The 25,516-nt window shown below is 46.0% G+C and overlaps 2 protein-coding genes across 2 annotated transcripts in view; both read left to right on the top strand.

Moving 5' to 3' along the window:
• Window positions 1-6,021: 6,021 nt before the first annotated feature.
• Window positions 6,022-19,582, top strand: CHMP7 (charged multivesicular body protein 7). Its single transcript, XM_039243794.1, has 10 exons — window positions 6,022-6,390; window positions 8,359-8,530; window positions 14,788-14,973; window positions 15,111-15,244; window positions 16,094-16,142; window positions 16,418-16,537; window positions 16,825-16,923; window positions 17,154-17,214; window positions 17,712-17,891; window positions 18,124-19,582. Exons 1-10 carry the CDS (start codon window positions 6,092-6,094, stop codon window positions 18,174-18,176), a joined length of 1,353 nt encoding a protein of 450 aa, XP_039099725.1. The 5' UTR covers window positions 6,022-6,091; the 3' UTR covers window positions 18,177-19,582.
• A 5,671-nt stretch (window positions 19,583-25,253) lies between these two features.
• Window positions 25,254-25,516, top strand: part of R3HCC1 (R3H domain and coiled-coil containing 1) — a 42,206-nt gene continuing 41,943 nt past the window's right edge. Inside the window, exon 1 of the mRNA XM_039243765.1 lies at window positions 25,254-25,338. The gene's annotated coding sequence lies outside the window, so the exon portion shown is untranslated. The remainder of the gene's footprint in view (window positions 25,339-25,516) is intronic.

The raw sequence follows: 25,516 nt of genomic DNA, 5'->3' as shown, positions 1-25,516 counted from the left end.
CAGTAATCAAAAAACTCCTGGGGCGCCTGGGTGGCTCAGTCGGTTAAGTGTCTGACTTCAGCTCAGGTCATGATCTCGTGGTTCATGGGTTTGATCCCCACATTAGGCTCTGTGCTGACATCTCAGAGCCTGGAGCCTGCTTCAGATTCTATGTCTCCCTCTCTCTCTGCCCCTCCCCTACTCATGCTCTGTCTCTTTCTGTCTCTCAAAGATAAATAAATAAACGTTAAAAAAAAAAAAAAAAACCTCCTAACAAACAAAAGTCCAGGTCTAGATTGTTTCACAGGTGAATTCTAACCAACATTCAGGAAAGAGCTAATACCTATTTTTCTCAAACTATTCCAAAAATTAGAAAAGGAAGGAAGACTTCCAAATTCATTCTATGAGGTCAGCATTACCCTGATACCAAAACCAAATAAAGACACTACAAAGAGAGAGAGAGAGAAATAAAGGCCAATATCTCTGATGAACATAGATGCAAAAAGTCTCAGCAAAATAGTAGCAAAGTAAATCCAGCAATACGTTAAAAAAAAAAATCATTCACCACAATCACCACAAGTGGGATTTATTCTTGGGCTGAAGGGTGGTTCAATATTCAATAATCATCAACATGACACATCACATCAATAAGAGAAAGGATAAGAACCATATGATCATTATAACAGACATAGAAAAAGCATTTGATGAGGTGCCTGGATGGCTCAGTCGGTTAAGATTCCAGCTTCAGCTCAGGTCATGATCTTGTGGTCTGTGGGTTCGAGCCCCGCGTCAGGCTCTGCACTGACAGCTCAGTGCCTGGAGCCTGCTTCAGATTCTGCATCTCCTTCTCTCTCTGCCCCTTCCCCACTTGCACTCTCTCTCTCAAAAGTAAATAAACATTAAAAAAAATTTTTTTTAAAGCACTTGACAAAGTACAACATCCATTCATGGTAAAAACCTCAATGGCGTAGGTTTAGAGAGAATATACCTTAACATAATAAAGACCATATATGAAAAACCCACAGCTAACATCATTCTCAATGGGGAAAATCTGAGAGCTTTTCCCCTAAGGTCAGGAACAAGACAAGGATTCCACTCTCACCACTTCTACTCAACATAGTACTGGAAGTCCTTGCCACAGCAATCAGAAAACAAAAAGAAACAAAAGGTATCCAAATCAGTAACAGAGTAAAACTTTCATTATTTGCAGATGACATGATACTATATATAGAAAACCCTAAAGACTACCAAAAAACTGCTAGAACTGATAAATTCAGTAAAGTCACAAGATACAAAATCGATGTACAGAAATCTTGTTATAATTCTATACACTGAATAATGAAACAGTGGAAAGAGAAACTAAGAAAATAATCCCATTTACAATTGCACCAAAAATAAGATACCTAGGAATAAACCTAATCAAAGATGTGAAAGACCTCTATAAAACTATAAAACACTGAAGAAAGAAATTGAAGATGACACAAAGAAATGCAAAGACATTCCATGCTAATGGATTGGAAGAACAAATACTGTTAAAATGTCTTTATTGCCCAAAGCAATATACACATTTAATGCAATCCCTATCAAAATGCCACAGCATTTTCCACTGAAATAGAATAATCCTAAAATTTGTATGGAACCACAAAAGACCCCAAGTAGCCAAAGCAATCTCGAAAAAGAAGAGCAAAGCTTGGGGCACCTGGGTGGCTCAGTTGGTAAAGCATCCAACTCTTGATTTCAGCTCAGGTCATGATCTCACGGTTTGGTTTGTGGCATCGAGCCCTGTGTTGCCCTGTGTTGTGACTATTGTTGCGAAGCCTGCTTGGGATTTTCTCTCTCTGCCCTTCCCCAACTTGTTCGTGTTCTCTCTCTCTCTCAAAAATAAATAAACTTAAAGTATTTTTTATAAATAAATAAAATGAAAGACTGGGAGAGAAGACAATGAACTTAAAAAGGGATAAATTATTTGGAGTGAAATTGAACAGTTGCACAAATGGTCACTATGGCATTGTAGAAGATCAGTTATGAACGGGTAGATAGCAACAGTCTCCTGTGATTTGCATGTTTTGAAGAGAGAAGCAAGGGGAGTTCCCACAGGGGTAATTGCTCTACCCACTCTGTCTGAGCATTTTGGAAATTAAATTTAGAGGCATTTCAGTTCAAACTAGCTAAAAAACAAATAAGTCGTTCCAATACATAAAAGGTTCAACTACTGTATTAGTACGTTATATTTGGATAAATGTTCTTTTGATATAAAGGATAGGACTTGATGATATTGTTTCTTCAAACTCATGACTTGATTACAGTCATTTATTCATTCAACAAACAGTCCTTAAGATGCGCACACACTGTGGTAGAAACAAACATAATTAAAAACAGTCCCTGCCAGCAAGGCACTTAACCTTAGTTAGAGAGACAGGCACATAAATGGAAACTTAGAAAACAATGTGGGACCTGAAATGATAGACAGGTATATAGGCTATAGAAAGATAAGAAAAGATACCCAATACAGCATGGAGCAGGAAGGAAGGAAGAGGAAAGATAGAGATCAAGAAAGGCTTCTAGAACATAGTGGTGCCTGAACAGAATATTAACAAGCCTCGCTTCTCCTCCTCTAAATCTCATAGACTATGAATAATGTATTTTTTATTCCTCTTTTAGCCAAGTTCTAAAGGCTGTGAATTCAAGAGATGAGAACTAGAAATAACTGGATAATGTAAGAAGGCATGCATATTTCTACAGAAATAACAAGGCGTCCTCAAACAAGCAGGAGAGGTGACATGGAGGCTGACATCTGGCAGGTTTATAGAAGTGTTGCAGTGTTTGAAGCCTCTGCGATGTTTGTGCGTTATAGCAGGATTGAGGTTGCTTCGGCATCTGATGAAAAACACATCGGGGCATCAGGAAATAAATTTCACTACCATGAGATGGTGTGGTGATGTTTTGGTGGCATTTTGTTCTTCAGACTTTCCAGAACTAAAGAGCTTCTGCAATCACTCACATATCTATAGCAGATATTACATTTAGAATCGGAAAGTGGGCACTTTCCTCAAGATCAGAGTGTAGAACCTTTAATTCACAGAGGAGGAATCTGGAAGGAAGCCTGCTTGTCTGAGGTCATTTAACTATTTACTGAGATTAAACTGGGATGCAGGTCTAGGTCATGTATTTAGTCATTAAAAAAAATTAAATGATATCTAAGTGCCAGGCTATGTGCTGGGTGCAGGGTATGAAATTTATACTCATTGATATGTCCCTACTTTCTCCCACCCAACCTCCTGCCACAAATATACAGTTTCACTCATAAATACTTTAGATATATCTTCAAAATATACTTTTAATAAAACCCACATATTATTCCTCCATTTGCTAAATACCACCAAATATCCAGTTAATATTGGAAGTGTCTAGTTATCATAGATGAATTTTTATGATTATTTATGCAAATTGGATCCAAACTGGATTGATAACATTATACAATAAAAGTCTCTTTGTTATCATTACTTGCTGAGGAAATAAGGTCTTTAGCTAGTAGAATTCCCCAGTCTAGATTTTGCTGATTGCAACCTTCGTTTTCATTTAACATGTGCATCCACCTTCTGATTTTTTTTTTAACCTCCATAAAATAATACTTAGATCTAGCAGCTTGATCACATTCAGGTTCCATTTTTTGACAAAAATACTTCACAGGTGGCTCTATGTACTTGTTATCATGTTACTTCAGGAGGCATGTAATGTCTGGTTGTCCTTCTGGGATGTTACGGTTAATCAGCAGGTGGTGTCGAACTGATCCATCCATTCTAAAATTCCAAGGGTGCTATGTTAGACAGGTTGTTCAGACGAGGCCTTTCTGAGAAAGTGACTTTTAAGCTGTGACCTAAAGGATGAAAACGAGCCATTCGTGCCGAGTAAAGGAGAGTGTAGCAGCTGGAGGCCCTGAGATGAGAAAGAGCTTGCCATATACCCAGTCACCCCTCTCAGGATCTGCACAGCTTTCCTTTCTGTTCTCCACTATTCCCAATAGCTCCTCCCATCTCCAGAAGGCAGAAGTAGAGACCCCTCTGCTTACAGGTGTCGGGAACCCAGCAGCACTTTCAGGTGCGGGTGGCCACAGGTACGTAATGTTGCTCTCCCGAAAATGCTTAGGAGCAGGATTATTTTGACTCAGACCCGGAGACATAGCTGAGGAAACAACCTGGTTTCTCTCATGACACAAACCAACCAGCCATTTTCCTGCGCACGATGCAGGGCAGAAATGTGCTTCTTAGGGTACAGCTGGGCACTAGTCAAAGGGGTAAGGATAGATTTTAATCAGTATTATTACAATATGGAAAGTGTCCAGTGCAGATTTTACTCAACTTCCTTATATAGAAGTGATGAGGCTTTTCAAAGGGAAAATAAGGGAACAGGCAAGAGAGGGAGGGGGTCTCAGTAGGGTCAGGGCAGTGATAAATTACAAAAAGCTAGAAGGGGAAACCCATCTGGGGTTGCCAACTGACTTGTAGAAATTAGAGTCTTCCTCTTCCGCAGAGGCTGGGAGACTGGGTCAGTCAAAATTTTTGACAACCTTGAGTTTTCTGAGGCAGCACTTTGAGGGGGGCTAGGGTTATCCTAGGGATGTGGCCTGGAGCTGTTAGAAACTATGTTTGCTGAGGTCTTTGCAGACCAAGGGTGACAGGCCTAGTCAAGAAGAGGGTTCAGAAGAACCCATCTAGAGGGTGGTCAGGGAGAGACTTCTTGTTAGTTGTTATAAATATCAAATGAGATACTGACCTGACATGCTTGAAGAAATGTAACACAGCACATCAATATCAGTTGACACATTCATTCATATAACCAATCATATCCCTTCCCTTCCTTCAAAATGCTTATTAAAATTCTTCCTCACAATTGAGTTCTGACTACTAAACATCTTGCCATTTGGTGTTAACACCTACTATATGTACTATGTGCTAGGTACTTTACCTACATCGTTAACATTTTCTTCAAACAGAAAAGTTAGGTACTCGACCACAGTCACACAGCGAGTGGCAGAGATCAGATTCATACTCAACTCTGGCGACTGTCACCAGTTTCATTAAGCAAGAAACTCCTTTCATCTTTTAAACCGTTCAATTAAAAAGAAAATCTATTTATTCTTAACACACTAGACATGTTCATTGCTCAAAAGATTTTTTTTTTGGTAAGAATCATGTCATGCATGTGAGCTCTCATTCATTCTAACAAGATTCTAAGATATTAGAAGGGCAAAGGTCAAGCTGTTTATTAAGTATTTCTTCAGCACCGCTATGAATCGTAGCACCATATTTAAGCCATTGCACCTATCCTGAGAGAACTAGGGAACAGGCTACATAACAGTAAATGCTAACTGTGTAGTTCAGGAAAGAGATCAAGAATGAGTCAGGACAGCTGGAGAAGGCTTCAAGGAAGATTAGAATTGAGCTCCATCTTGAGGATCAGCAGGATAGTGTAACAGAGAAATGAGGCGCACTCCAGGGCAGAAGATGGGAAGCAAGAGTAATAGAAGCTCATATGTCTTTCAAACTCAGTATATACATTATCACAGAGCTTGAGTAACCGACAGTTGTGTATCCGCTGATATCACCGTAAAAGGAAGCGATCTTGGAAGTTTAAGTGTCTGAAGTAGAAGCTGGTTGTGGAGCGCCGTACTGATTCACCAGAGATCCTGGCGCCTCTGGCGCCCCTTAGCGGGACTCTACGGTCCCACTACCTGAAACCACAATTTAGGCGCAGAAGCGTTAGGCTCTCTATAATGTTTCGCCGAACTCTATGATCAGCAGGGGTCGGGACGCTCACATACCCGTCGCGCACGCGCGAAGCCCTTCTTTCCGCACAAAGACTGTGGGAGAAGTGGTCGGCGCAAGCGCTTTGAGCCTCTCAGAAAATAAGGGTCATCCTCCCGCCTCCTGGCGCAGAGAGGGCAGAGAGACGCAGGCGCCTGAGAAGGCGAGGGACTTATTTCACGCTAGGGGTGGCGATGACGTAATGACGGAGGAGGAGGTAGTCAAGGAACGGAAGCCGGGAGGGAACTAGGGCGGAAGGGGACCAGGGCCGGGGTTGTGTTCGGAGCCTTGGCGGGGCTGGGGTTCCGATGTGGTCCCCGGAGCGGGAGGCCGAGGCCCCAGCCGGGGGAGACCCGGCGGGCCTGCTGCCCCCCGAGTGGGAGGAGGATGAGGAGCGCATGTCCTTTCTGTTCTCCGCCTTCAAAAGGAGTCGCGAGGTGAACAGCACCGACTGGGACAGCAAGATGGGCTTCTGGGCTCCGTTGGTGCTGAGCCACAGCCGCCGCCAGGGGGTGGTGCGCCTGCGTCTGCGGGACTTGCAGGAGGCCTTTCAGCGCAAGGGCAGCGTCCCGCTGGGGCTGGCCACCGTGCTGCAGGACCTATTACGGTGAGGGCGGGCCCGGGCCGGGGCCGGGGGCGGCTCCCTGAGGGTACCGCGCCCAGCCCAGGGTCTGGCCCGCAGAAGCGGGTCTGTGTGTGTAGAGTAGGCGAAGGAGGACGAGGAGGCTGTGTTAGGGGTGTGGAGGGAGAGGGAGACGGGCATCTGGCAAATTGCGGGTCCAGGATAGTGCGATTAGATCAGATCCAGACGGTAGGAGGAGACACCTGCCTGGCAGAGGTGACAATGACTTGTCTGTGGTGGAATCCCGTGCTGTAGTTATTTCGTAAAGGGCTCCCAAATTTGAATTACCCCGGAACAGAAGGTCTGTGAGATAGGATTTATTGAACTAAGGTCAGGGCTAAGAAGAAGGCAGTCGTGGGGAAGAGGCCGGTGGGGATCTTGCCAGCAGCCCCCAGCACAGGTCATGTGTCTGGTCTGGCTTGGCTTGTCCTTGGCACGGGCTGTGTGTGGCAGAGGACGTGAAGGAGGTTGAGGGCTTTACTGAGTACCTTAGTGCCCTGAGAAGGTCCAGTAGGTGCGACCTGTGCGACAGGCGCAGTTTTGGAGGTACCTGAGCTTGGATATCTAATGTACCTCACTGAAAAGTATGCAGATACTGTGCATACCACCCCCGTTTCACCTGACCTCCTCAGCGGTCCTGCGGGCGAGGTGATAGAATTATCCTCAGCAGACAGAAGGGGAGGCTGAGACTGAGGTCGAGCAACTCCCTCGGGTTTACACAGCTACTCAGACGTAATGCCAGTACTGGACCCCTGCTCTCCTGATTCGAAATCATTTGCACATCACATGGTACATATACGGAGAGCAGCCTAGCTAGCGTAGTACCTCCTTCAGCAAATGAAGAAAGTCCATTTCCATACGTTGTTTTGAGTTTGCTGCACTTCCTGATTAAGAGGTCTTCTCTATCTCCCCGGTACCTCTCCATCGGCTGACACTGATGGGACAAGCCGTTTCTGAAACTTCTTTGTTCTGAGAAAGTCTGCTGTGCAAAGTTTTAGTTCCTGCCTGAAGTGGGGTACGGAGGAGACCATAGCTTAAGTTGGTAAGGGGCAGGAACAGTCTGGGCTTCTTCAGTGCAGTAGGCCTGGTCCCCACCTCTTCCCATCCAGAGACCTTGAAGACCTTGATTTCCCCTCCCCTGACTACTGGCACTCTGCTGACGCTTCTGGGTGCTTAATGAGGTCTGGCGCCCAGAGAATTTTTGAGGAAGATAACTCTTCACAGTAGCAGCGTAACATAGTAATTAACAGCTTCGCTTGAGGGCCAAGCGTTCTGGGCTCAAATCCTGGCTCTACCACTTGCTAAATGATGTGCCCCTCTATTTAAGCTTCCGTTTGACCAAGTATAAGATGGTGATGATATTGGTAGTTAGGTTTCTTGTGAGGATTTGAAAACACGTTCCTTACGGAGCCCTTAGCATAGTGATTGCCCATGATAAGCGCTCAGTATATGTAGCTGCTTGTTACCAGTACCATTGAATGCTTATGCCCTATCTCCACCCTAGCTTAGGAATAGCAGAAAACCTTTTCTCTGGACATCTTTGTGTATTTCCTCATGTCTTGCATTGACAGTAATCCATTACTGTTATTTCCCTTTTATCGTATTGAGCTTCATTTGTAAATGAAGGTCTCAGCGTAGGTCCCAGCCTCAGTGGAGAACTTGCACTTTGGAGCCAAATTATAGTTTAGAGTTGGCCTCTCTCACCTCAGTCCCTCGATTTTCTCATTAACTAAAATGCTGACAACGATGTCCGTCTCACAGAGTTGTCATGGGGCTGATAGCTGGAGCAGAAAACAGGGATGATCATAATAGCTGGCACAGAGTAGGTACCTGATAATGGTATTTGTGATGGTGATGGTCACATTTCTCTCTCGGGAGCAGAGGGTAGCTGGGGACCGGAATGGGCCATTACATCGAGCCTACTACATGCCCTTTTTCTTTCTTTGCCTGCAGCCGAGGGGAGCTGCAGCGGGAGTCAGACTTCATGGCCAGTGTAGACAGCAGCTGGATCTCTTGGGGGGTTGGAGTCTTCCTGCTGAAGCCCCTCAAGTGGACTCTTTCCAACATGCTAGGGGACAATAAGGTTCCTGCTGAGGAGGTGCTCGTGGCTGTGGAGCTGCTGAAGGTGGGTGCTCAGAAGGGAGGGGTTGGGGTACCATCTGAGGTGACGACCGATGTCATCCTGTGTGCATCCTTAGAAAAAGAGCATGTAACTGACCTTTCGTAACATTATTTAGTTGTTAGTTGGACTTGTGGATTTCCAGGGTGAGCCTCTGTCTAGGAATTGTCCACAACATAAAGTTGATTATTTTCTGTATGTGTAGAAATTAGTGATAAGCTCAAGTTTAGAACATTCTTTGCCTTCTGTAGTTTCCTGGCAAGTTTCTCAGGATTCCTGAGGACCTTGTGACTTCAGGTCTTCCTTCCCTTAAATCGGCAAACCAGGTTCAGATTTCCTCCTCTGTGACTGTAACCCTTTCCCCTTCCAGCTTACTGATGGCCTTACTGTCGCTGAAGAGGCCACCAGGCCTGTTGTCCCTTCATGCCCTCCTGGTCGGCCAGCTTCCTCCTGGACTATCTTCCCTACAGCATGCATCCAGATTCCTTGCAGCTCCTTCGGTCCACCCCAGAGACCCCAGCTCCTCTGCGTGAGACCAACCCCACGGTCTGCCACCCCTGCTAGAGAAAATCACCTCGTCTCTAAGACTGGGGTCCCCTTCATGGTTCCCAGCTCTCAGAGGGCCTTCACAGCCACTCTTTAGCCCAGTTTTCTTGTCCTTTCTAGGCCCTGTCTTACTTGCCTTCCATTCTCCCCTTCTGCAGCTCTGCTGACAGTTCATTGAGAAGGTAGCATATGCTGTCAGGCCTTCAGCCTTCTGTCCTTCTACATCCGGTTTACAGTCTTCTAAGCCTTTCTTTCTCCCCAGGCTTAGAGGATGAAGTATCCATCCTCTCTTCCATATGTGCTCTTGAGTCTGCCCCTACCCTGCTGTGCCCTTGTCCCATCAGCTAGCCTCTTGATCTGTAATATTCCATCTCCCATATCCTTCTCCTTCCTCAGCCTTAAAACCCGCTCAGGTTTTTCTGATCACAGAATGGCTCCTTTGTGGGGTCCGGCAACTCCCTAGTTAGTGCTTTTTCTCTCCATGACCCAGCTTTGTCACCACTTTCTCACCTTCCACATGCTCTTTAACCTAGCGCAAACCTGCTTCAGCCCCACCATGCCACCGAAACTGACTGAAAACCGGGTAGCAGAAATAGACAGTATTTACTTTTGAAACTCACAGACCAAGCCCAACCTCAGGACCCTTGCATAGCCCCAGAGGAGCCAGCTCAGGCTCTTCATCCCTCACCCCAAGAGAAGCTCCAGTTTCTCATCACCTTGACAGACCCCCAGCCCTCTCTGCCTCAGACTAAGGTGGAGGTCTCCAAAATTTACCACCTGTCCTTGTCCTTCATAATTTGAGAGCATCCTTCAAAGGAAGGGCTCTTTCTCCTTCCTCACCCACATGGTTATCCTCCCACCCAGCACCCTGACCTCTGGGACTTAGCCAAGGGCATGCAGAAACTACAGGATGGTTTGCGTGTCCTGGGCCAAGCTCCATTCCTCTTTGCAGTCTCTTACCTCAAGTGTTTTCCAGCTGGAATGAAAGGAGGTATACCCGTTCATCCCCACAGTTGTGGTTTGAGATTCATAGTGTTTTGAGAGCAATAGCAGAAAAGGGGGCAGTGGTGGAATTAATAACCTAGATCTTCCAAGAACCAGCAACTATTTTTAACTGCAGTGTAGTTTAATCTTATTTAAGTAAAAAAATAAATCTAGCTCCACAGCGGCATGGTTCTGTTAAATCTATGCCCAGTTTACATCACTAAACAGAGCACTCAACACTGAAGCTCATTCCGTGACATATAGGGTGACTTCACTGTCTTTTCCTGGGATGGAATCTTGTTTCCATGTGTGAAACTGAGGGGTCTTACCTGGATATTTTTTAAAAACAAACCCCTACTTCTGAGGTAAATTGATTTTTCCCAAGTCTAGATACAGAAAGCCAGCAACTTTTTATTTTATTTGAAAAAATAGAAAAAAGTAAAAATTGCTTGTAAGTTGTGCTATTTAAAATAATTATATAGGGGTGCCTGGGTGGCTTAGTCGGTTGGGCGTCTGACTTCAACTCAGGTCATGATCTCACAGCTTGTGAGTTCAAGCCCGGGGTCAGGCTCTGTGCTGACAGGTCGGAGTCTGGAGCCTGCTTTGGATTCTGTGCCTCCCACTCTCTCTGCCCCTCCCCAGCTCGTGCTCTCTCTCTCTCAAAAATAATAAGCATTTAAAAAAAATAATAATTAGGGGCTCCCGGATGGCTTAGTCGGTTAAGCGTCTGACTTTCGCTCAGGTCATGATCTCGCGGTTCGTGGGTTTGAGCCCCGCGTCGGGCTCTGTGCTGACTGCCAGCTCAGAGCCTGGAGTCTGTTTCAAAACAGTCTGTGACTCCCTCTCTCTCTGACCCTCCCCTGCTCACGCTGTCTCTCTCTCTCTCCTAGAAATAAATAAAAAAACATTAAAAAAAAATAAAGTAAAAAAATAATAATTATACAAAGAAATGAACATCTCTTTTATGTTCATCCCATTTCCATGTCTTTGGGTACATTCATTTTTGTTCACGTGTGCGCACATGTGTGTGTTTGTGTGTTCACATATTTTCTTACTGGTCCTGTCCCACACTGTTACTTTCTTTCTTTTTTTAAAAAAAATTTTTAATTCTTATTTATTTTTGAGAGAGAGAGAGAAGGAGAGAGACAGAGCACAAGCAGGGGAGGGGCAGAGAGAGAGGGAGACATAAAATGCAAAGCAGTCTCCAGGCTCCGAACTATCAGCACAGAGCCTGACGCAGGGCTGGAATCCATAAACGTAAGATCATGACCTGAGCCAAAGTCGGACACTTAACCTACTGAACCACCCAGGCGCCCCCCACAATGTTATTTTCTGTTTTATTTTGTTGTTAGTATTTAATGCTTTCTAAAAATACTGTTTACTTGTTTACAACCTGTCTCTCCTACCAGAAGGGAGATGTTCCATTGGCCCTGGAACTCTGGGAACAGTGCCTGCAACATAGTAGAAAGTCAGTAAACATATGTTGAATAAATAAATGAATATGCACATACATACAAAAATATGTATGTACGTATACTCCATTTTTTTCCAGAAATAGCACCTTTATTTATTGGTCTGCAACCTGCCTTTTTTTTTTTCTTTACACTTTAGTATATTATGAGTATCTTTCCAGGACCCTACACAATATAGATGTACTTCATTCCTTTGGATGGCTGCATAAAAGTCTATAGAAATGCACAGTTTATGCAATAGTTGCCACAGAGATGGACATTTAAGTCGTTCCAATTTCTCTGTTACAAAAAAAAAATACTTCTTTGACAGGCTTGTGTGTACATCTGTGTACAGTACTTCCATTTTTATTTTTATGGATTAATTTCTAGAATTGCTATGTCCCGAAATTGCCAAATTACTTTTCAAAAGTTTGCGCTAATTCACACTTTCATTCAAGTGTTCAGGTGCCCCACCTCCTTGCCAGCACTGGATGACATGAGTCTTTTACATTTTGACAGCACAACAAACAAAAATGGTATTCCCTGTTTCGGATTTGAGCGTCTTCTCCCCTATCTGTTGGCCATTTATGTATCTCCTTCTGTACATTGCCTGTTTTTATCCTTTGCTTGTTTTTATATTGGATCGTTTGTCGTTTATATTTATAGGAGATTTTTTATGTATTGGAAGTAGATATAATATATTTAGCATTAGGGATGTAGATATTGTTTTCCAGTCTCTTGTTTGCTTTTCACTTTTATTTATCATGGCTTTTACATTTTTATTTATTATGTCATTTACCATATAGAAGTTTCCATATTTCTGTAGTCAGATCTCTAAAATTTCCTGTCTGGCTACTGAATTTCTGGTCTTGCTTACAAAGGCATCCTCTACTTCAAGGTTAATTAGATTTTTAAAATACTTCCTTAATTTAAATTTCAGTAATTTGGCATTTGTTTTTGTACATCTGGTGAGGAAAAACTATTTTCTTCCACATGGATAGCCAGTTTTTTTTTTTTTGGTTTTTTTTTTAATTTTTTGGGGGCACCTGGGTGGCTCAGTCGGTTAAGCGGCTGACTTAGGCTCAGGTTATGATCTCACAGTTCGTGGGTTTGAGCCCAGCATCAGGCTATGAGCTGACAGCTAGCTCAGAGCCTGGAGTCTGTTTCGGATTCTGTGTCTCCCTCTCTCTCTGACCCTCCCCTGCTCACGCTGTCTCTCTCTCTCTCTCTCTCTCTCTCTCTCTCAGAAATAAATAAAAAAAAACAAAAAAAATTTTTAATTTTTTTAAAAAATATTTTATTTATTTTTGAGAGAAAGAGACAGAGTACCAGTGGGAAGGGGCAGAGAGCAAGGGAGATACAGAATCCAAAGCAGGTTCCAGGCTCTGAGCTGTCAGCACAGAGCCCGATGCGGGGCCCGAACTCGTGAGCTGCGAGATCATGACCTGAACCAAAGTCAGATGCCCAACTGACTGAGCCACCCAGGCGCCCCTAGAAGATGTTTTAACATTTATTAATGTTGTTTACCATTATTCTGTTGGTGTGGACACCACACTGTTCTTAATACGTAGCTAGCTTTATAGTAAGCATTATTGTTTGGCAGGGCAGGTAAATCAAATGAAAACTTTAGTTTCTATCTTATTAGACTCTTCTGCTGCATTTGACACTATTGACTACTTCTTAAAATTTCCCATTTGTTTGATTTTCTTGTCATTACACTATGGGTTCTTCTTGGTTCTCCCTGAGTGGTGCTCTGGATCTCTTATGAGTTCCTTCATCTCTTAAACATTGATCTTCCTTCAGTGTATTACTTTGCTCTCTGAATTCCTCATTTACACTTGGGATTTTAATTACCTTCTCTATGCTGGAGGACTTTCCCAATTATATGTCCTGTTCCAGTATCTCCCTTGAGCTTCATATTTGTATACCCAAGTATCTGCTGTGTGTGTCTTCTTGAATGCACCTCAAGCATCCCAAAAAACACGACCAAATGGAATGTTTTGTCTTTCCTGTAAAATATACTCTTTTCCTTCCGTGTTCTTGCTGTTAATTAATAGCATCACATCCACCTCGTTACTCAAGCCAGAGCCCAGGAGTCATGCCAGACTCCTCTTTCCCCTTCCACCCCATGCCCAGTTACCATGGACTGCTTGTTTTATCTTCTGAATTCTTGAACCCATCCCTTCTCTTCCCTACAGGCATTGCCCTCTTCAGTCTCTCCTAGTCTCTTGCCTAAACAGTCTTCCTGCCTCTAAGCCTAGCTCCTATAATCCATCCTTTCCCCCTTGTCAACTAGGTCTGTTAATCCAGCCTTGCTGTTCCCCTTCCATGACTACCACCATCTGCATGCAGATAAAGGACAGCAAAGAAGCTGCTACACCTTCTATAGGAGACAAGTGCTTCTGTTCTCTCTCTCCCCTTCCTGGCCCCTCCCATAAACACCTTATTGACTCATACTCTCTGCCCTTGCTCATGACCGTCCCTCTTCCTGAGATACCCTTCCCACCTACTTCACCTAGGGACTTACGCATCCTTCAGAATTCTGCTCAATGACCATTTTCTCCCCCAAGCAGTCTCTGAACTCCTGGGTATTCCTTCCCTAGATTTTCATAGCACTTTGTACCTAATTCAGTAAATATTTCTTGTTTGCAGAAGACTGAGAGTAATTTCCATGCAGGAGGAACACAGTGGCATCGTTTCTTGAAACTTCTGTCTCTAAGACTTCTCACAAAAACCCTATCCTACCTCGTTGTCACATACTTCTCTCTTGCGACTCATTATAGACTCAGTAATGCTCTTGTTGGCAGTGTCAGCAGTTGGCATAAAAATGAAGTGACTAGCATTGGAAGGGAATATAGATGTCATCTCATCCACCTTCAGTTTGTGAGAGGGATGCTGAGGACCAGTGAGACTGACTGGTGCAGGGACATAGGTGGGGCCAAAAACCACTCCTCAGCTCTCGGTCATGGCCATGCCACTGCACCACACTGCCTCCTCCTTGGGCCAGGAGACACAGAAACCTAAAGTCCCAAACAGACGTGCAAGCCCAGAGCTGGCTCCAGAGATATCACGTACCTCATTTCATCTGCATACACCAAACTTCCTCCAGGGTTTGAAAAACACAAATCCTTTTTCCTTTCCCAAAGCTGCTACTTTAAGGAGGGCAGGGCCAGTGTTCCCTGCTCTTGTCCCGCATGGTCACAGTTTGGAAACACAGGGTCAGGGCTCTCTGGGCTCCGCGGGGAGTGGCCAGGCCCATAAGCACATTCGCCTTCCCTGCAGGAGAAGGCCGAGGAAGTGTATCGTCTGTATCAGAACTCCCCTCTCTCCTCCCACCCTGTGGTGGCCCTGTCAGAGCTGAGCACCCTGTGTGCGGGCTCCTGCCCGGATGAGAGGACCTTCTATTTGGTGTTGCTGCAGCTGCAGAAAGAGAAGAGAGTCACGGTTCTCGAGCAGAATGGGGAAAAGGTATGGAAGTCCAGCTGTCCATTCACTGACTCACCGGGGACCTATTAAGTGTATACTGACGTGCCCACCAGCATTCCTGCCTGGGGATTTGTCCGCATTCGTGGGAGGGGCCCCAGTAATTTGTCCCTGTCCCTCAGATTGTGAAGTTTGCCCGAGGGCCACATGCCAAGGTCTCTCCTGTCAACGACGTAGATGTTGGCGTATACCAGCTGATGCAGAGTGAACAGCTGCTCTCGCGCAAAGTGGAGTCCTTATCCCAGGAGGCAGAGAGGTAACTACCCCTGAGCTGAGCACCCTCCGACTCCCGCCACTGTCTGGCCCTCAGAGCCAGCAAAGCATTGTTTCTGTGGGCACTTTTTTTTTTTAAATAGGTGGGGTTTTTGCTTTTTTTTTTTTTTTTTTAACTAATTACAAAGTACTCAATGCAGCAATCATGCAAAATACAGAATATCATAAAGGAGAAAAACTGAATTTTTATTCTTCCCCCGGAGATGACATCTGTTAGCATTATGTTTATGCATTTCCATGCCAGTATCCATTTAACCAGTGTTCATTGAGCCTGACCTTATCCTAGGGACTTGGAAATACAGTTGAACAAGACAGGTCTCTGCCATCCAGGGTCCTTCTACGGAATTCCTGCTTTTCCCCAGATGGCCTTACAAGGCATCCCTGCTAAAGGCACATGAACACTTCTCCAAAAAGTAGGATAAATGGACATTGAATTAAAATGCTCTATCCTTCTTACAGAAGGAGAAACCCAACATGGTGGGAAACCCAGGGACTATGTTCGAGGTCATTGTTGGCGTTAGGAATTGATTCCTTATCTCCTAGCTCCCGAAATGGGAATCGGTTGTTAAGGTGCCTTATTGGCACATTCTCTCTCCCCGTGGGCTGAAACAGCCTCTCCTTAGTTCGCCTTTCTCGCACGCATATGTTCAAGTTTATGTCTCAACTTGCAGGAGTGTGCCAGTGGGCTGTTGGGCGTTATTTTTCTGGCCTTTGGGTGGAATAGATTTGATTTTCAGATTTGAAAGTACCTTACCTAAATGGGGCTCATGGAGACTTTTCAGGACACTGCCACCCCCATCCTATGCCATGGTCATCTTGCTCTGTTTCACAGGTGTAAAGAAGAAGCCCGCCGGGCATGCCGAGCCGGAAAGAAGCAACTCGTGAGTTTATTCTTTTCACCTCCAGCTGTGTGCCTATGCCCTGGGCTGGTGGTGGGAGGTGGTGCCCCAGCAGTTCAGAGAGGAGCTTGGGGCCTCCGGGGAGGGTGGGGGGGGTGGAAGAGTCTGCAGGTGGTCCAGGTACTACAGCTTGTTTTACAAATGAGAGAGGAGGAGGCCTGAGATGCTCTTACCATGTTGGAAAGCCTTGCTTTGTCTGGCCCTCTGGCCTGCCTAGCTGACCCTGACCACTCCTTCTCCCCCAATCCCCCACCCAGGCACTGAGATCTCTCAAGGCCAAGCAACGGACAGAGAAGCGCATCGAAGCCCTTCATGCCAAGCTGGACACTGTTCAAGGCATCCTGGACCGGATCTATGCCTCCCAGACAGATCAGATGGTAGCCACTGCCCCTCTGCTCCAGTACCTGGGTGGTCCATCCGGCATATGTTCCTTGTTCCCTCCACTGTGGCTTTGGTGTTTGGAGGAGGCCTGGGCGTTTTTCAGGATATGGTTGGGATTTTGCTTCTTCTCTTGGGAAGGTTTGGCCTCGGTGAACATGGGATGCATCAAGTGTGGGTGGTTAAAACAAACCAAACCCCAAATTTTCTTTTGGAGATGAAACAGTATTGTATGTATTTTGCCCAGCGTTCTTCATTTGCACTGTTAACTTTGCCTTCTGTTTAGGTTTTCAATGCCTATCAGGCCGGGGTAGGAGCACTAAAACTCTCCATGAAGGATGTCACAGTGGAGAAGGCAGAGAGCCTTGTGGATCAGATCCAAGAGGTACAGGAAGGGGCCAGGGAGGAAAATCACAGGAGGAAGTTACTGAGGGCAGGTGTGACTTTGCTGTACTTTATCTTTTCCCAAATGTGACTCTGTACCTTATGAATTTGAGGAAGATTTTCTTGATTCTCAGATGGGGCAGATTACTTGGTAATCCTGAACACTGAGACCAGAAGACAGACCCTCGAGACACCGTTCACTGTTCAAGGCCTTATCCTTTTCTCTTACAGCTGTGTGACACCCAGGATGAAGTTTCTCAGACTCTGGCGGGTGGGGTGACCAATGGCTTAGGTGAGTTGACATGGCAGTTCTTTCCTTCCTTCCTTCCAAAGAGGCCTTTACTTCTTTGTGCTGTTATAGTTTTGATCACAGATCCACTTTTCCTGGTGCAGGCAGCACGCTCCCCTCTCTGGAGCTTTTTCATGGCAGTAGTTAGAAGGAATTGTCATCCCCCTTGGGAGGCTGTACTGTTGGCCCCTCTGGGCTGCAGTGATCTTGACTCATTAGACTTGTGACTGGAAGATCCTTCTTCAAGGGCAAGGGGAAGCAGGGTTAGTTCCGTGGTATTAGCAAATTATACGCCCTAGGTGACTTAGCTCTGTGTGTGAAAAGAGTATTTGCTTGAAGGCACCCTCTTCCTCCCAACTCTCATGATTTTTTTTTGACCTACAAGGAGGCCCAGACATTTTTGTAAAGCTGAGCTTAGTTTTGCCTTGACTCAATCCTTGACTCACTGATGCATTTCCTCCCTCGACTTCATGTGTTCTCATGTCATCTTTTATTTCCAGATTTTGACAGTGAGGAACTGGAGAAGGAATTGGACATCCTTCTTCAGGATACCACCAAAGAACCTTCGAATCTGCTTGACAACCACCCTGAGACATTTTATACCAACAGTGTGCCTAACCCTAGGATCTCGGACGCTGAACTTGAAGCCGAACTTGAGAAACTGTCCTTATCAGAGGGAGGTAGGGAGCTCTATTCCCAGGATTGTTAGAGGGCATGGGGCCCTCTGGCTGACGGTAACCAGGCATGGGGCTGACGAGTCCCAGCCCAGTTACTCAATTTGCCAGGGTACCAAACCCCATAAGGGAGTTGTGGGCTCATTATTTATATTAAGACTCAATCCATTAAACACTGGGATGCTTTCACCTTAAAGATCCACCTGGTAGAATATTCAGGCATTTCTTCTCCTTACAGGTTTGGTCCCAAGCAGTAAATCTCCAAAAAGGCAATTGGAACCGACTCTCTAAAGCCATTCTAGGACCCTCAAGTGAAGGACCCTCATGTAAAAGAGAGACCAGGTTTGTGTGTGTGTACATAGTTATTTAAATGAGAAACTCAGAAATTGTTTGAAGAGGAGGAAGGAGAACTACTCTGATTTATCTGGATGCTACCACTTACTACGGACAGATGTAATTTCTGGAAGCGTGCTCCCAAGGCGTGCTCCCAGCTGATGTCATGGAACTGCCTTCTCATCTTTATAGTGCCACAATTTATACAGTTCTGTGTTTGACCTGTCGTCTCTCATAGCCTGCAGTTCTTGCCATTGGCTCCGTTAGGTTTGTCTTCACCCACCAGCTTTGTTCCAGCCAATGAAGGTGAAAGAGTTGCAGCCTTGCCAAATCAAAACCAGCCCCTTCTCCCCGCCCCACTGTTTTCTTGAGGACTCTATTCTGTCTGTAAGGTCGGGTGAACCACGTGTTCGGTCCTACTCTGGTTTCCTTGGTATTGGGAGGAATGAGAATGAAACAGCTGCCACTTTGTGGAAAAACCTACAGTGTAAGAGGTTGTTGTCCCGTGGGATCACTGGCCAGATTCTCCAGGTGTTCAGAAAAAGAGGTCACCCCTCAGTGTCAGAGTCATGACAACTGGAGATGGGGTTTGTGTAGTTGGTGGTTGCTGCTGCCTCTTCCGTCTTATGCAGAAGATCTGCTGATTGGAGAGTTATTCTTGGTCTTTTGAACTTGAGGGGGAGAAGCCCAGGCGACTGTAGGGCCCCAGGTGTCCAAACTCCATATGTTTTTTTTTTTTTCTTAACGAGGCATGATCTTTGCCTCGCCCCCATCCTGGAGTAACTTACATATAACTTAAATGTGTGTGTCACAACAAACCACACAACCACACACCTCCCCTTCTTGAGCCTGGCACACAACCACGGGTTCTTGGTTTGAACTTCAGGAGCATTTCACTTTGCAGCCCACTGCTCAGGGCAGGGGATCTGAGCCAGGATGTGCAATAGCGGCAGAAGATTGTGGCCTTCCGCTGTATCTGCTGTGTGCTTCCCTGGGCCTGCGCTCTGCCCGTCCCACCTCCTGAAGTCCTATCTTCCTCCTTCCTTTGATGGATTGGGGTGGACGGTGCAGGGGGGCAGACAGGAAGGTCTGAAAGCTGTGGCGACGGGGAGGAGAAAGGACAGCCGTGCTGCCACTCTGCTGCCGCAGTACAAGTATTTCTGCCTGGAGCCCTTTGCCCTGTCCCTCCTCCCTGAGGTGCTGTAGAGCCGAGGGAATTTGCTCCGGGGGCTCCAGGGGCATGAATTCCTGTTCAGCATTTTCTCTCCTACTTGACCTTGGTAAACTGAAATGTTGGGGGTGAAGAGAAACAATCGCTATTTTTTTCTTTTTTATCTGGTAAATAATTAAAAGAAAAAACCCGAGTGCTTGTCTTTGTCTCTTCTTAGCCCGTATGAAGTTTCTTGTGCTGTGGCGCCTCCCTGCGCCCACCTCCTGCAGACGCACCTGCTGCAGGCTGCAGGAGGATGCGCAGTAGCTGCGGCGCTCGCAGGAAGCTGGGCAGGCGGCCTGATCTCACACCAACTCTGTTCTGGGGGAGGAGATGTTGCTTGAATGGCCTGCGTTCGGGGACTGTGCCATCATGTTAGCCGTTATTTTCCATTGCCTGTTCTCTTTCACTGACCTAATTCCTCTGCCTATGCAATTGTATTTTAGTCCGGTGCCTGTTACATGCCTGGTGTTTGCCACAGCCCTGATTTGGGGGGGGAGGGGCGGGGAAGGGGACACAGGCTTTGAGGCTGAGTGCGGAGCTAGGAACAGGCTAGGTGGTCTACCACAGCACTGGGTTTGCAGCTGTGGGTGAGTCAACAAGCCCAGAGCAGAAACAGCTTGGACAGAGAACACAGGGAAGATAAGGCCAAGTTTCCAGAGGGAGGCATGTCATAGGGAACCCCCGGCCAAACTGAGTGACCTGGACTTTGTACAACTCTTCCTACTCGGTCTCATGTTACTCTTTCTCCTAAGGGCCTGAGTGCTGAGGAGTCCTTGTTTATATGTTTTAGCCTGGTCCCTTGCTGTGCTGCAGAAATGACAAGATGTTGAGTCTGGGTTGGCCAGAGTGAAAACAAGGAGCTGGCAGTAGCTGCATTTCTGCATGAGGTCCCCATGGGGACCTAAGTCTTACATCAGGATTCTCTCCTCTTGGAGGAATGGACTTGGTTTCTTAAGGGAACTGGTGAGTTTTCTTATATGTGGAGCTATGTCCCACCCAGATGAACCAGGCTCAGATACTGCCCTGTTGAAAGTAGAATACCCTTCAGGGTATAGGTGAAGGGCTGAGGAAGTTCTCAGAATAAATACTTCAAGTTGGTAGACTCAAGGAAGGCTTGATTGAAGAGGGAACATTCAAGCTTTCATTTCCCTTGAATCTCCTAGGGTGTTCAAAATCTTGTAAAGCAATCTATGAGTTTAGTAATTACCCATCATTCCGCTGAGATCAAGTTGGGAGAGAAAATACCAACTAGGTAGTGACTGGTCCTGGAAGAATTAGGAAACCTGGTTCCGGTTCTTGCCTCAGCCACAAACTAATTGTATGGCTTTGGACCCATGAGCCTCTCATTTCTTATCTGTAGAGTGGAGCAGACAGACCAGATGGCTCCTGAAATTCTGATTGTCTTAGTCTCCTTATGTATGGCCTGCTACTTTCTCCTGCGTACCTGCTGCTTTGTGACAGGGGTCAGAGCAGAGCTACAGCAAAGCCAAGCCTAGACATGTGGCTGGATGGTTCCCAGTCACTGCCAGCTGGGCGACAGTGTTGCAGTGTGCAGAGGGAGAGCAGGTGTGTGGAGAGGGGAAAGAGTATGCATTTAGGGAGGAGGGAGGACAAGAGCCCGGCTCAGCCTCAGCCTCTCCTGGGCCTCCCTGAAAGGGCTCTTAGCCTGTGCCCTGGGACCTGGTTGGGTTCTGAAGTCAGAGTGAAGTCACAGTGAAGTCAGGCTGCTATCACAGTGATAGCGAACTGAAGTCTGACTTCACTGACTTCCTTGGTTTGAGGGTTGGTGTGTGTTAGCGCTTTGTGTTGGCAGACAAACTTCCTCCAGTTCTCAGGGCTACAATTATACAGACTACTATGGATGGAAAGTTGCCTCTCAAGAGATACCAGCTCGCCAGTTTCCAATTTTTAAGGAAACCAAGAATAGTCTTCACATTGTTTCTCTGCTGATACTGACCACGCAGGTACCTCTTTTGACCTGTATTTTGTAGCAAGCACATCAAACTGTACAGAAGACAAATCCCAGCCATGGGCTGCACTGCACTTTCTGAAGGAGCCGGACTTAGAATCCTTGCAGGATAACCAATGCTGCAATTAGGTGACTGGGTACCCCCGAAAGTACCGTGTGAACTGCAGTGTGGATCTAACCTCAGCTAGTGGATTTTTATCCCTGTAAACAGTATAATGAATGGAAGCTGGCTTACTGGGTTAGCACATAGCAAGGTACCCTAGGATAATAGAAACTTTTTTTTTTTTAATTTTTTAATGTTTGTTTATTTTTGAGAGACAGAGCATGAACAGGGGAGAGGCAGAGAGAGAGGCAGACACAGAATCTGAAGCAGGCTCCAGGGAGCCCGATGCAGGGCTTGAACCCATGAACCATGAGATCATGACCTGAGCTGAAGTCAGATGCTTAACCAACTGAGCCACCCAGGCACCCCTAACAGAGACTTCTTTAAATTATACATGTTGAAAGAGAATTTAGCTATTAAAAAATATCACGCTGAAGTCCTTAATCCAAGAAAGTTAAAAATCAACAAATTGAAAGGGTGTGCCCATTAGGTGTGAGCTAACAAATTTAGTGGAGGAAAGAAGGAAGTTTTAGATGGGTTCCATGCCCTGCAGGTACTTAAAGAGTAACTTAGTATAGGGACAGAGGAAGAGTGTCTTAGTTCAGATAATGCTACAACAACAACAAAAAAATCCCACTGGCTCAATGGCTTATAAACAACAGAAATTATCACTTCCAGTTCTGGAAGCTAGAACACCAAGATCAGAGTGCCTGCATGGGCTGGTTCTGGTGAGCGCCCCCTTCTGGTTGCAGATGGCCACTTTGTGGCCTCACTTGGTGGAAAGAGGGCAAAGGAACTGCCTGGTGTCTCTCTTATAAGGGCACTAATCCCATCCATGCGGGCTTCACCCTTATGACCTGATTACCTGCCAAAGCCTCTGCACCCCCTCACCTCATAGTACCAGTATAATGGGGGTTAGGATTCTGACAAAGGAATTTTCAGGAAGACACATTCAGTCCCTAATGAAGAGTAATTCCAAAATGTTAGCATAATGAAGGATTAATACAGCCCTAAGCATTTATAGAGCAGGGGTTGGATGGGTCAGGAACAGAATGCCCAATCTTAGACTCTAGCTCTTATCTTAATGGAACAACAATAACAAAAAGCAATAGCCACCATTTATTGGGTACCTATGGTCTTCTGGACACTACGTATTATGGACTGGGTTCTCCAGAAGCAGACCTGGAAAAAGAGTTCGGGGTACCAAGGATCACCACTCATGAAGGGAAAAGGGAGAAAGAAGATTAAGGAGAGGAAGAAGTCAATCCATAATGCAGCCTCCCCAAAAGCCTTGGTCACTGTGAAAGGGAATTCTAGAATAAGTATTGCACATTAATGTCCCATGTCAGGCAGAAATGGCCAGGACTTCATCCATTGCCACCCCTCTCCCTCAGTTATCAGATTCCTCTGGAAAGGGGGTGACCTCAGCTAGGATGGCTCTCTGTAGCTGGGACAGCCCCTGAAGGAGCTGACAGCTGGCTGGCTGAGGGTTGACCACACTCCCTGCAGCTGGGTATCAAACCTTAAAGGGAGGCCTGGGCAGTGCATCTCCATGACTACCACATTGTACCACATTGTGCTAGGCTCTTTGTTTTGTTTTGTTTTTCCTAAAGTTCTTCTATTTTAAAAAAAAATTTTTAACATTTATTTACTTTTGAGAGACAGAGACAGAGTGCGAACAGGGGAGGGGCAGAGAGAAAGGGAGACACAGAATCCAAAGCAGGCTCCAGACTCTGAGCTGTCAGCACAGAGTCTGATGTGGAACTCGAACCCACAAACTACGAGATCATGACCTGAGCCAAAGTCCGACACTTAACCGATTGAGCCACCCAGACACTGCTGTGCTAGGCCCTTTGAATAGACTTAATCTTCCAACGAGATGGGCACAGTTATTTCACAAATGAGTTAATGGAGACTTAGAAATGGTAAATAATTTGTCCAAGGTTACCCATGGATGATTGTGATACTGCAATTTATAAGACATAAATAATTAGTCTTAATCCCTGTTCCTAAAACAGAGATCCCAAAACCCTTGGAATTTCCTAAGTGTTGAGAGTAGTAAGAGGGTCTCAACAAACCCCTTTTAGCCACACCCGAGTTTATGTTAGTGAGATGACTTTTGGAAAGCACCTAAGGATGGGGGCTAGATACCAGAAGGACCAACCTTGTGATTAGAGGGTTGAAACTTTCAGTCCTTACCCTGACCTCCTACCTCCAGAGAAGGGAGTGGACCTGAAGACTGAATGCAATCACCAATGGCCAATGGTTTAACCAATCATACCTATGGAATTAAGGCTCCACAAAAGCTTGGGGAACCAGAATGCCTCCACACGTCACCATGCTGGGCCCTAAACTCCACAAGGCTAGAAGCGACTTTGTTCAGGACCTTTCCCTGACTCTGAATTTGTGTCCTTTGATATCCTTTGTAATAAACTGATAGTATAGTGAGTAAAAGGGTTTCCTGAGTTCTGTGAGCCACCCTAGCAAATTAATCAAATCCAAGATGGAAACTTCTAATTTAAAGCCTGCTGGTCAGAAATAGAGGCAACTGGGGGTGCCTGGGTGCCTCAGTCAGTTAAGCATCTGACCTCGGCTCAGGTCATGATCTCACAGTTCGTGATCTCACAGAGCATCGGGCTTTGTGCTAACAGCTCAAAGCCTGGAGCCTGCTTTGAATTCTGTGTCTCCCTCTCTCTCTGCCCTTCCCTCACTCATGCTCTGTGTCTCTCTCAAAAATAAAAATAAACATTAAAAATTAAAAAAAAAAGAAATAGAGGGAACTGAAGTGGGGTGGCGGATGGGGGGATCACTCTTGCTGGATCAAGGTTTTAACCTGTGGAATCCGATGCTACCTCCAGCTAGGTAGTGTCAGAATTGACTTGAATTGTACAACACCCAGCTGGTGTCCAAGAATTGCTTAATGGTGTGAGGAACCCTCCCCCAAACCCCCACACAGTGGAATTGGGGGTAGAACCCTTCTTAACGATGGAAAAAGGCTTCGGTTAGGTAAATCTAATTTTTGCATTTTTCTTTTACTTTTCCTCTCTTTCTGTTCTTATCCCAGCTAGGGTAAGTTTGGCTCTCACCCTGATCATCTTACCAATTTATGAAACTCAAACACATACAGTCTCTACTCTTGCAAGTTGACTGCAGCTTTTGTTCAGATTTCCTATGAATAAGTCCCTTTGATTAGGAGAGCACTGGAAGAGAAACTTCCAGAAACCAGAACGGAATTTGTTTTTGTTTTCTATTTACCATGAGCATTTACTAGAGCTTAAAGGGTTGGGGGGGGTGCTTTTTAGGATGGAACCAAATCCAAGCTGTCTTGGAAGTGAGGAGCGGGCATCATCCTGGCCACAAACGAGAGGACGACAGGGGCTGAGGTGAGAGTCCTTATAGCATAGTTCTAATTCGCTGGCAAATAATGCTCACAAGGCTCTCAGGTGTCAGGCCCCTGCAGATGCCTCCGTCATCTCAGAAACACTACTGTGGCAAGGAGTACATTTCTTCTGGTCCTTGCGAAGCCAGCGAGGGGATGTGGAGGGAAAAAGTGACCCTTGAGAAGGAAAGCTTTCAGAGAGATGCTGTTGAGAGTGGGTGGTGCAGGCCTCAGCTGCCTCCTTTGCACAGGATTCTTGAAGGGGCGGGGCTAGGAGGGGAGGGGCTCGGAGGGGGCGGGGCTCGAGCTTGCCTTGAGCTGCAGTGCGCGCTGCTGGCCCTCGGGGAGAGACGGTTCTGGCTCCTATTAGCGCTTTTTCTGGGACTGTGTCTACGCAGGCTGGGAGCGAAGGTACGGCCTCTGGGAGCACAGTGTCGGCGCCCCCGGGAGAAGGAGGTGAGAGGAACTACTGTGCTCGGGGAAGCCGGCGGGTGGACTCCGGGCCGCAGGGCTTTGGAGCCGGGAGCGCGGGGTACCAGGCGCGGAGAGACGTCGGGCGGTAAAGCCTCCGGAGGACGCCACGTCCGCTCGCTTACGGGATTTCTGCGCCTCCTGGCTGGGCCTCTGCCTCTAC

Source organism: Hyaena hyaena, unplaced genomic scaffold (genome assembly GCF_003009895.1).
Source record: "Hyaena hyaena isolate Hyena2069 unplaced genomic scaffold, ASM300989v1 scaffold_230, whole genome shotgun sequence".
Classification (NCBI taxonomy): domain Eukaryota; kingdom Metazoa; phylum Chordata; class Mammalia; order Carnivora; family Hyaenidae; genus Hyaena; species Hyaena hyaena.
This window is presented reverse-complemented; position numbering and strand designations above follow the sequence as displayed.